At 41.6% G+C, this 11,967-nt stretch overlaps 1 protein-coding gene and 2 pseudogenes across 1 annotated transcript; 2 read left to right on the top strand and 1 right to left on the bottom strand.

The window, feature by feature from the left end:
• The first annotated feature begins 1,342 nt into the window (after positions 1 to 1,342).
• Positions 1,343 to 1,660, top strand: LOC110342262 (SLC35A4 upstream open reading frame protein-like). Its single transcript, XM_021231355.2, has one exon. The coding sequence runs from the start codon at positions 1,349 to 1,351 to the stop codon at positions 1,658 to 1,660; it is 312 nt and encodes a 103-aa protein (XP_021087014.1). The 5' UTR covers positions 1,343 to 1,348.
• Positions 1,661 to 2,005: 345 nt separating this feature from the next.
• Positions 2,006 to 2,962, top strand: LOC101842806 (annotated as a pseudogene).
• A 1,762-nt stretch (positions 2,963 to 4,724) lies between these two features.
• Positions 4,725 to 5,709, bottom strand: LOC101829093 (annotated as a pseudogene).
• Between the last annotated feature and the right edge of the window lie 6,258 nt (positions 5,710 to 11,967).

Genomic DNA, 11,967 nt, shown 5'->3' on the forward strand with positions numbered 1-11,967 from the left:
CTGAAGCCTATATAGCACTTTAGAACTGTGAAATCTAGCCAGGAGGTATATTTGGAGAAGAGGCATAGCTTGAGACTTGCAGTTAGTCTATCCCTATCCCTGGTCACCTTACAGGTCCTTTTACTACTGAGCCCCAGCTTAACTTATGTAACCTAGTGAAAATACAGTTTTATTTTTTAATTCTGGTTGGCAATCAAGAGAAATGAAAATATTCTACTTTGGTTAGGAAGCATCTGGGACTACCCTGACCAACAACACATGAGGAGGTACACAGGTACACAGGCCTGGCAGGTATTTTTTCATTTAATTCAGGAGGTTTTTATTTTGCTTTGTTTTGTTTTTCCTGCTTTAGTATCATTGTAATGGTTTTTTATCTTCCATTGGTTAACTTTGGTAATTGATATGCAGCTAGAAATATATTCATTTTATTTGTGATTTACAATTTATTGGAGAAAGTTTTTGAAGTATAACTTTATGATCTTCTGGATTTCACTGGCATATATTGTAGAGTCTCTATGTATTCATTATGATCAATTTTTGACATTCCTATATTTCTAAGTGACTATTAATATTGTTCCTTTTTCTCAAGAACCAACTCTTCATTACATTTATTTTACTTTTGTTTGTTTCTATTTCATTGATTCCTTTCATGACCTTACTTATTTGCTTTGGTTCACTAATTTGTAGTTTGGTTTCTTCTTGTTTTACTAAGGCTTCAGTGAATAATTCAGTTACGTACTGATTATATTTGTGATTTGTAATGTCAATTATTTGAGCTGTAAATGTAAACTTTGTTCTGAGTACATTGTATCCCATTGGCTTTCATAGGTTTTGCTTTCATTTTCATTCGTCTCCCTGTTGGTAAAGAACTGTCACAAATGGAAGCATACTTATACTTTAAGCAGGGACAAGTTTCCCAACATAAATGGATTCAATAAAAATTGGACGTGGAATGTTTGTGAGTATTTTATCTGTCTAGACCAGTGCTTGAGGTGCAGGTGAAGTGTATGATGGAAACAAAGTTATAAGGGTCTCTTACCAATCAGTGCTATATGCTGCCTTGAGGCAGGTGTGTGTCTATTTTTTATGTATGGCAGGCAATTGAAGGATCTAGAAAGCTTATAGTTATTTTATTGGCTTGTCTAGGATAAGGTATATATATTCTTTATTATTATTATCAAGTTATATGTCAATATTAAATCAATTCATACATAACATTTTTGTGCACTTCAACGGGATAAGAGTAATTGGTTTAGTTTCAGCATAAGAAAATTTTGTATGTATTGATGAAACAACAAATATTTCTAAAACCAGTAAAATGACTGCCATTGGGGCTCGGCAGGGGACGATGGCAGATGACAAGGATTCTCTGCCCAAGCTTAAGGACCTCACATTCCTCAAGAACCAGCTGGAGCGCCTACAGCAGCGTGTGGAAGATGAAGTCAGCAGTGGCGTAGGTCAGGACAGCTCAGTCTTCTCTTCCCCGTTCATCAAGGGGTTCCTGGCAGGGTATGTGGTGGCCAAGCTGAGTGCATCGGCAGTGTTGGGCTTCGCGGTGGGCACATGCACTGGCATCTATGCAACTCAGGCATATGCTGTACCCAACGTGGAGAACACACTGAAGAACTACTTTAGGTCGCTGCGAAAGGGGCCTGACTAGACAGTTTGGGGAGGGCAGGATGAGCGAGTCTCAGGCTCTATGTCTGGCTTCCCCTGCTACAGTGCATTTGCTGTCTCTGCCCATACTGTCTCTTTCATCCTCGCTTTTCTTCCTGCAGAGAATGGACAGGGATTTGTCAGCCTGCACCCTGCATTCCTTCCCTCCTTAGGGACTAACCTAAAACTGGCTCACGGGTGCTCCTCAAGCCCCAACTGTGGGATGTGACTCTGAGCTTATTTATTCTCTGGTGATGTACCACAGTTCTGCATTCAGTTTCCTTTGGCTATGCCCCAGTTCCTCTGTCTCTTGCTAACTACACAGGCCACCCAGGGTGCGGTGTGGGCCATGAGTGTAGAAGATGGGGGTGTGCCCGGCCGAGCCCGTCCTAGACAGGCTCACTGGACGCTGATGCTGTTCCTGTCCACTGCTGTGCATGGTGCCCATGCACTGTTCTTAGCCCTGCGCCACATGGATGGCCAACTGCCCTTCCAGCCCTCCTCCGCTGTGTTACTCACTGAGCTGACCAAGCTGCTGTTGTGTGCCTTCTTCCTCCTGCTGGGCTGGCAAACATGGCCCCGAGGCACAGCACCCTGGTGCCAGGCAGCACCTTTTACATTATCGGCCCTGGTCTATGGCGCCAACAACAACCTGGTGATCTACCTGCAGCGCCACATGGACCCCAGCACCTACTAGGTGCTCAGCAACGCCAAGATTGGTAGCACGGCGATGTTGTACTGCCTCTGCCTTGGGCGTTGCCTCTCTCCACGCCAGGGGCTGGCACTGCTGCTGCTGATGGCTGCAGAAGCCAGCTATGTGTCAAGTGGCTCTCGGGAACCTGAGGTGGACCTTGCTGGGGCCCATGCCATGCCCTTGAACGTCACTCCAATGGGACTTGTGCTCCTCGCCGTGTACTGTCTCGTCTCTGGCTTGTCATCCGTGTACACAGAGCTGATCATGAAGCGATAGTGGCTGCCCTTGGCTCTCCAGAACCTCTTCCTCTACACTTTTGGGGTGATCCTAAACCTTGGGCTGTATGCTGGCAGTGGCCCAGGCCCGGGCTTCCTGGAGGGTTTCTCTGGATGGGCAGTGCTTGTGGTGCTGACGCAGGCAGTGAGCGGACTGCTTATGTCTGCTGTCATGAAGCATGGCAGCAGCATCACGCGCCACTTCATATTGTCCTGCTCCTTGCTGGTCAATGCTGTGCTTTCAGCAGTGCTGCTGCAACTCCACCTCACAGCCGTCTTCTTCCTGGCCACACTACTCATTGGCCTGGCTGTGTGCTTGTACTATGGTAGCCCCTAAGGCCCTGGCCACCCCAACCTCACTTGTGGCTGTGCAGATTAGATGCAACCACCAGAGCCGCCTCCCATATCACCCCACACCCCACTCCAGCAGCCCTGTGACAAGTGCCTTGCAAGAAAAGCTAAGGGGGTCACATCAGCCTCTGGAAATTCAGGTGGGTGAGTGTTACCCCTAGGAGGCATAAAGAGTTAGGCTTGGCTAAGGAAACGCCTGGCTGTATCCCTATATTCCTTCACACTAAAAACTGAGAGCCCCAAACCCAGGCTTAGGCAGCCTCTCCTTGAGGAACCCTGCCTTGTCCTGCAAGTACATGGCCACTTCAAGTGAGGTTTTGCTCTTGCCTGCAGTGGTCACTCCTAAAGGCCCCTTGCCCTGAAGCTTCATGCTGTTCCTCTCATCCAGCCGCTTTAGGTCAGAGGGGGCTGGGGCTTGACTCATCTCAGGGAACACTGACTGCCCCTGGATCCTGCCTTACGCCTACACTCCTGACCCCTGTGCTAACTCAAGGGCCCTGTTGTAGCCCAGTTCACCTCTAAGGCACTTAGGAGGTGCTGTTTTTCCCACACTTATCCTCTCTTAGTGGTGTCCCAGCTCCCAGCAGCCTGAGAAGGCTCTGCAGAGGAACCAGGGACCAGGTACAGAATACATTTATAGATAATCAGTGTCTAACTACTTAAGCAATAAAGTGTTCAGGGTGTAGGGTGCTTCCAACAACCATTCAAAAAAAATGACTGTCATTTTGTTTAAAACTATTATGTAGTGCCTCTATGACTATTTTGTGGAATTCAAATGTTAACAACTATTTTGTTAAGACAGATATTGTCTTATGGCTACTGTTGCTGCAATGAAACACCATGATGAAAAAAAGTTGGGGGTTAATTTGCTTATACTTCCACAGCACAGTTCATCATAAAAGAAAGTTGGATAAGAACTCAAAAGGAGAAGGAACCTGAGGGTAGGACATTCTGTAGGGTCCCCCAAGGGGAGTTTCTTACTGGATTGCTTCTCATGAATTTCTTAGCTTGCATTCTTATAATGCCCAGGACCACGAGCCCAGAGATGAGCTGGGCCCATCCACATCATTCTCCAATTAAGAAAATGACCCACAGCTAGATATTATGGAATTATTTTATTAATTGAGGTTCCCTCTTTTAAGGTAACTCCAGCTTCTATAAAGTTGACATAAAGTTAGTCAGCTCACACATTACTATTTTCTACAAGACAATATTTGCAATAATATGCCATTATTATAAAATCCATGTCAGTGATTTCAATTTATAAAATGTTTGAAATGATTCTGTACGTGTTTATTTGGATCAATTTCATACAGTTACTAAGTTTATTGCCAATCTTTATAGCATAAGGTGTTCAGAGAAAAAATAGATGATTATAACAATCTTCAGGATCCCAGTTTGATAAAATTCACAATTTTCAGCAACCTTCACTATCATATGCCTCATAAATTTAGTTTATCCAAACTGAAATTTTGGAAAATACAAAAACATGTAAATTTAATTGACTGTGGTGGTGGATCACAGGTCAATCCTGGCACTCAAGAGAAACAGGCAGACACAGAATTTCTGGGTCAGCCTGCAGTATGGTGAGAGACTATCTAAAATAAATAAACATAAATAAAGCTGAATTCCATTCTACTCACTGTAGTAAAGCATCCTTTTGTTATGGATAAGTGAGGATAAATTACATTCATCAAACTTTAGATACCATATTGATACAATGAGTCAGTATTCACAGATCTAGGTGGTTAGTTTTCCAATTTTTCCAACCTGTGTCTTAAATTAAGTCTATGGGACCTGTTATAAACAAGACAAAAGTGCATCCTTTTAAAGGAACTGCTAATGTCCTGATTCCTTAGACTGTAGATGAAAGGATTTAGCATGCGTGTGACCACAGTGTACATTAATGATACCACCACATTAACCACCACATTATTTCCATAAGAGTAAGGCAAAACTTAGCCAAAATACTCTCCAAGACCTGTTCCATAAAATAAGCACACCACTGTTAGGTGAGATCCACAGATGGAGAAGGCTTTACATCTCCCACCTGAAGAGGTGATTCTCAGAATAGAAGAGATGATTTTAAAGTATGAGACAAGAATCCCTGGTAAGGGAAAAGCACCAAGTATGACACCAGTAACAACTATGAGTATGCTATTATTAAATGTGGTGCTGCAGGCTAAATTTAGAAGTTGAGAAGGGTGACAGAAGAAATTAGCAATTTTCACATCTTTGAAGCCTTTAAATTGTAAGGCAATACAATTGTGAAGCAGAGATTCAAAAAGACTAGCTAAAAATGATACTAAAACTAAGATTCCACAGCGACAAGGGTTCAAAATTACTGTGTAATATAAGGGATGACAAGTGACCACAAACCTGTCATATGCCATCACATACATGCAAAAATGACAAAAAAGATATCTGAGTCAGACAACCCATATAGGATACAGCTGGACTGTGGATTTGAAGGTCTGCAACCATGTTGGGGACTGTTGTAGAAATGAAGCCAATGTCAGTCAAGGACAGAATAGAAAGGAAGAAGTACATGAGAGTGTGGAGGTGGGAGTCAGACCTGACGGTCAGGATGATGAGCAGGTTTCCAAGGACTGATATCAGATACATGGACAGGAACTACCCACAGAGAAAGGGTTGCAGATCTGGGTCATCAGACACTCTCAGAAGATAGAATTCTGAGACATGTGTTATGTTTTTTATTTTCATTTTCATCATCACCCTTCTAAAAAGGAAAGGAATGGTTGTAAAAAATAATTCAAATATAAATTCACTTTGAATTCCAAACAATGACAATGCAAATACTCTCGTTTAAGGTATTTCATGTTCTTACAGAAGTACTTTTGGATCCCACAAAGGCAATATTTGATGTCTTTCATTATTGCTTTGTGTGTTATTCACTTCCTTATGTACACAAATAATTTATCTACATTCATATGAGCCAGATTATGAAACTATAACAATTAAAGAGGCCTATAGCTATAACAAAATACAACACACTCTATCTAGACAAGTAGAAGTAATACTATATCCTTCTAATGAAAAGTATTATTCAAATTAAGGAAACTAAGAAGTGTGCTACACAACCCTACTTTACTCTACTAATGTGGTATCATATACTCTACCATAGAATACATATAAATATTGTTAAAGAGCTAGAAGTATTGTATGAACAGTAAATTGGTTGACAGTCATATCAGAGTATGCTTGTAAAACCAATATCTGGAAGACTGAGAGAAAAGAAATCAAGAAAAATCACTGTTTTAGAAAAGGAGGAGAGCATGTTGGGAGAGGAGATGGGCAGAGAATATATTAAGAAGTGAACATGGTAAAAGTTCCTGCTTAAAAACATAATTATTAAACCTAAGGTTGTGTGCAACAAAGAGACAATAATAAGATTTTAAATTAATATCCTTTTGTCGCAAGTAGCTGTCCCTCTGGCATCATCAGGTAAACAGGCCGGCTTCCCGGCCTGTGTTCCAGAGCCTGCAGATCGCCTGAGAACTGCACAGAGCTCCCAATCCCGACGGGAGCATCAGGTAAACAGGCCAGCTTCCAGGCCTGTGTTCCAGAGCCTGCAGATCACCTGGGAACTGCACAGAGCTCCCAATCCCGGCGGGAGCATCAGGTAAACAGGCCAGCTTCCCGGCCTGTGTTCCAGAGCCTGCAGATCAACTGGGAACTGCACAGAGCTCCCAATCCCGGCGGGAGCCAAGCACCCCAGACTCCAGATATTCTCTCCCACCAACGAGTCCAGGAAACTAGAGGAGGCTGGGAGTACAGGGAAGTAGCTGTCCCTCTGGCATCACCAGGTAAACAGGCCGGCTTCCCGGCCTGTGTTCCAGAGCCTGCAGATCGCCTGGGAACTGCACAGAGCTCCCAATCCCGGTGGGAGCTTCAGGTAAACAGGCCAGCTTCCTGGCCTGTGTTCCAGAGCCTGCAGATCGCCTGGGAACTGCACAGAGCTCCCAATCCCGGCGGGAGCCAAGCACCCCAGACTCCAGATCTTCTCTCCCACCAAAGAGACCAGGAAACTAGAGGAGCCAGGGAGACCAGGGGAGTAGCTGTTCCGGATCAGGTACAACAGGACCCAACATAGGGTCCAGGGGACCAGGTAGGAGGCTAAGCGCCCCAGATTCCTGTTCTTCTACACCCACGTACCAGCATTTGGACAAGGTATAGAAGAACCACCAGATTACCGGACTTACTAGCACCCACCAAAAGGGAACTCTGGTCCCCAGACCAGGAAGAGGCTCTTTCTGCACCCACTAGAAGAAGAGATGGGAAAGAGACAATACAAAAACACAGTCAGCAACAGAAAAACAAATATGACACTGCCAGATTCTAGAGACTCGACACCAGCAAGACCCCAATATTCTAACGCGAAGGAAGCAGAAGAGAACGACCTTAAAAGCACTTTCATGAAAATGATAGAGGCCCTAAAAGAGGATATTGGAAAATCCCTCAAAGAAATGGAAGAAAAAACAAACCAAAAAATGCAAGAAATGGAAGAAAAAACAAACCAAAAAATGCAAGAATTGGAAGAAAAAACAAACCAAAAAAGGCACGAAATGGAAGAAGAAATGAAGCAAAAAATGCAAGAAATGGAAGAAAAAGCAAAGCAAAAATGCAATAATTAGAAGAAGAAACATACCAAAAAAGGCAGGAAATGGAAGAAGAAACAAAGCAAAAAATGCAAGAAATGGTAGAAAAAACAAAGCAAAAAATGAAAAAAATGGAGGAAGAAACAAACCAAAAAAGGCAGGAAATGGAAGAAGAAACAAAGCACAAAATCCAAGAAATGGAACAAAAAGCAAACCAAAAAATGCAAGAAATGGAAGAAAGAACAAACCAAAAAATTCATAAAAGGCAACAAATGGATGAACAGATAAACAGAAAATTGCAAGAAGCAATGCAAACGCTGCAAGGGTTGAAAACTGAAATAGAGACACTAAAAAAAACACAATCTGAAGAAAGGCAGAAAATAGAAAAGCTGGACAAACAGTCAGGCACTACCAATACAAGTATCACCAACAGAATAGAAGAGATGGAAGAGAGAATCTCAAGTGTTGAAGATACATTAGGAGAAATGGATTTATCAACCAAAGAAAACCTTAAATCCAACAAATCCTTAACACAAAACATCCAGGAATTATGGGACACCATGAAAAGACCAAACCTAAGAATAATAGGTATAGAAGAAGGAGAAGAAATCCAGCTCAAAGGGGCAGAAGGCATATTCAACAAAATCATTGAAGAAAACTTTCCCAACCTTAAGAAAGACATGCCAATGAAGGTACAAGAAGCCTACAGAACACCAAATAGAGTGGACCACAAAAAAAATCCCCTCGCCACATAATAATCAAGACCCCAAACATAAAGAATAAAGAAAGAATATTAAGAGCAGCTAAGGAAAAAGGTCAAGTAACATATAAAGGCAGACCTATCAGAATTACACCTGATTACTCCATGGAAACTCTGAAAGCCAGAAGGTTCTGGATAGATATTCTACCTACACTAAGAGACCATGGATGCCAGCCCAGACTACTATACCCGGCAAAGCTCTCAACCACTATAGACGGAGAAAACAAGATATTCCATGACAAAACTAGATTCAACCAATATGTGTCCACTAACCCAGCCCTACAGAAAATTTTGGAAGGAAAACTCCAACCCAAGGAAGCTAACTACAACCAGAAAAACATAAGCATTAGAGAATCCCTCTCTACCAACAGTCAAAAGAACAAAGGGGTGAAATTCCACCCATAATTCCACCAACAACAACCATCGCAAATCGAAGAAGGATGAGCAATCAATGGTCATTAATATCCCTCAATATTAACGGCCTTAACTCACCCATAAAAAGACACAGACTAGCAGATTGGATTCGAAGACAGAACCCTTCCTTTTGCTGCATACAAGAAACACACCTCACCCTCAAAGACAGACATTACTTGAGAGTTAAAGGTTGGGAAAATTTTTTTCAATCAAATGGACCCAAGAAACAAGCAGGGGTAGCAATCCTAATATCTAACAAACTAGACTTTAAAATAAAATCAATCAAAAGAGATGAAGGAGGTCATTACATACTCATCACAGGTGAAACCCACCAAGAGGAAGTGTCTATCCTGAACATCTATGCCCCCAATACAAAGGCATCCACATTCGTTAAAGAAACATTATTAGAACTTAAATCTCATCTAAAGCCCCACACAGTTATAGTGGGAGATTTCAACACACCACTCTCACCACTAGACAAGAATACCAGACAGAAACTCAACAAAGAAGCAAAGGGTCTAATAGAAGTAATGACCCAACTGGGATTAACAGATATCTATAGAACATTTCATCCACATAAAAAAGAATATACCTTCTTCTCAACACCACATGGAACCTTCTCAAAAATCGACCACATACTTGGCAACATATCAAACCTCAGCAGCTACAAAAACATTGGAATAACTCCATGCATCTTATCAGAACACCATGCCTTAAAATTAGAATTCAACAACAACACAAATTGCAGAAAACCTACAAACTCATGGAAATTGAATAATGCTCAACTGCACCATCCCTGGGTCAAAGAGGAAATAAAAAAAGAAATTAAAGACGTCCTCGAATGCAATGAGAATGAAGACACAACATACCCAAACCTATGGGACACTTTGAAAGCAGTGCTACGGGGGAAGTTCATAGCACTAAGTGCTCACATGAAGAAACAGGAAAACAGTTATACCAGAGAATTAACATCACAGCTAAAAGCTCTAGAACACAAAGAAGCAAACTCCCCCAGGAGGAGTAGACGCCAGGAAATAATCAAATTGAGGGCTGAAATCAACAAAGTAGAAACCAGGAAAACAATACAAAGAATCAATGCAACGAAGAGTTGGTTCTTTGAGAAAATCAACAAGATAGACAAACCTTTGTCCAAACTTACCAAACAGCAGAGAGTGAACACGCAAATTAACAAAATCAGAAATGAAAAGGGGGACATAACAACAGACTCTGAGGAAATCCAGAGAATCATTAGGTCATACTTTGAAAACCTGTACTCCACAAAATTCGAAAATTTAAAGGAAATGGATGACTTCCTGGACAGCTATCATTTGCCAAAACTAAATCAAGAACAGATAAGCAATTTGAATAGACCTATAACCCCTATGGAAATAGAAGCTGTCATCAAAAGTCTCCCAACCAAAAAAAGTCCAGGTCCAGATGGCCTCAGTGCAGAATTCTACCACAAATTCAAAGAACAGCTTATACCAATTCTTCTCAAAGTGTTCCACACAATAGAAGCAGAAGGGTCTTTGCCAAACTCTTTCTATGAGGCTTCAATAACCTTGATCCCCAAGCCACACAAAGATACAACCAAGAAAGAGAACTTCAGACCAATATCCCTCATGAACATTGATGCAAAAATACTCAATAAAATACTGGCAAATCGGATCCAAGAACACATCAAAACAATCATTCACCACGATCAAGTTGGTTTCATCCCAGGGATGCAGGGATGGTTTAACATACGAAAATCCATCAACGTAATCCACCATATAAACAAGCTGAAAAACAAAAATCACATGATCATCTCACTAGATGCAGAAAAAGCCTTTGACAAAATCCAACACCCTTTCATGATAAAGGTCTTGGAGAGATCTGGGATAACAGGGACATACTTAAACATAATAAAAGCCATATACAATAAACCAACAGCCAACATCAAACTAAATGGACAGAAACTCAACGCAATTCCTCTAAAATCAGGAACAAAACAAGGCTGTCCACTCTCTCCATACCTTTTCAACATTGTACTTGAAGTTCTAGCTATTGCCATACGACAACAAAGGGGGATCAAGGGGATACAAATCGGGAAGGAAGAAGTCAAACTTTCACTGTTTGCAGACGATATGATAGTTTACATCAATGATCCAAAGAACTCTACCAGGGAACTCTTACAGCTGATTAACGCCTTCAGCAAAGTGGCAGGTTACAAGATCAACTCAAGAAAGTCAGTATCCCTACTATATACAGATGATAAAAGGGCTGAAAGAGAAATCAGAGAAACATCACCCTTTATAATTGCCACAAACAACATAAAATACCTTGGGGTAACGCTAACCAAACAAGTGAAAGACCTGTTTCGTAAGAACTTTGAATCTTTAAAGAAAGAAATTAAAGAAGCCCTCAGAAAATGGAAAGATCTCCCATGCTCTTGGATAGGAAGGATCAATGTAGTAAAAATGGCAATCCTGCCAAAAGCAATCTACAGATTCAATGCTATCCCCATTAAAATCCCAGCACAATTCTTCACAGACCTTGAAAGAACAATAATCAATTTTGTATGGAAAAACAAAAGACCCAGGATAGCCAAAACAACCCTGTTCAACAAGGTAACGTCCGGAGGCATCACCATCCCTGACCTCAAACTCTGTTATAGAGCTATAGTCCTGAAAACAGCTTGGTATTGGCACAAAAATAGACAGGCAGACCAATGGAATCGAATTGAAAATCCGGGTATTAACCCACACACGTACGAACATCTGATCTTTGACAAAGAAGCTAAAAATATACAATGGAATAAAGAAAGCATCTTCAACAAATGGTGCTGGCATAATTGGAGACTGGCATGTAGAAGAATGCGGATCGATCCATGTTTATCGCCATGCACAAAACTTAAGTCCAAATGGATCAAAGACCTCAACATAAATCCAGCCACACTGAACCTCTTAGAAGAGAAAGTGGGTGGTACCCTTGAACGAATTGGTACAGGAGACAGCTTCCTGAACATAACACCAGTAGCATAGACAGTGAGATCAACAATTAATAAATGGGACCTACTGAAACTGAGACGCTTCTGTAAGGCAAAGGACACAGTCAGCAAGACAAAAAGGCAGCCCACAGAATGGGAAAAATATTCACTAATCCCACATCTGACAGAGGGTTGATCTCCAAAATTTACAAAGAACTCAAGAAGCAAGT

Source organism: Mesocricetus auratus, unplaced genomic scaffold (assembly GCF_017639785.1).
Source record: "Mesocricetus auratus isolate SY011 unplaced genomic scaffold, BCM_Maur_2.0 Super-Scaffold_100040, whole genome shotgun sequence".
In the NCBI taxonomy this organism is placed as follows: domain Eukaryota; kingdom Metazoa; phylum Chordata; class Mammalia; order Rodentia; family Cricetidae; genus Mesocricetus; species Mesocricetus auratus.

What these genes read in the sequence shown, in the direction of transcription:
- LOC110342262 (XM_021231355.2), top strand. Translation starts at nt 1,349, where the DNA reads ATGGCAGATGACAAGGATTCTCTGCCCAAGCTTAAGGACCTCACATTC.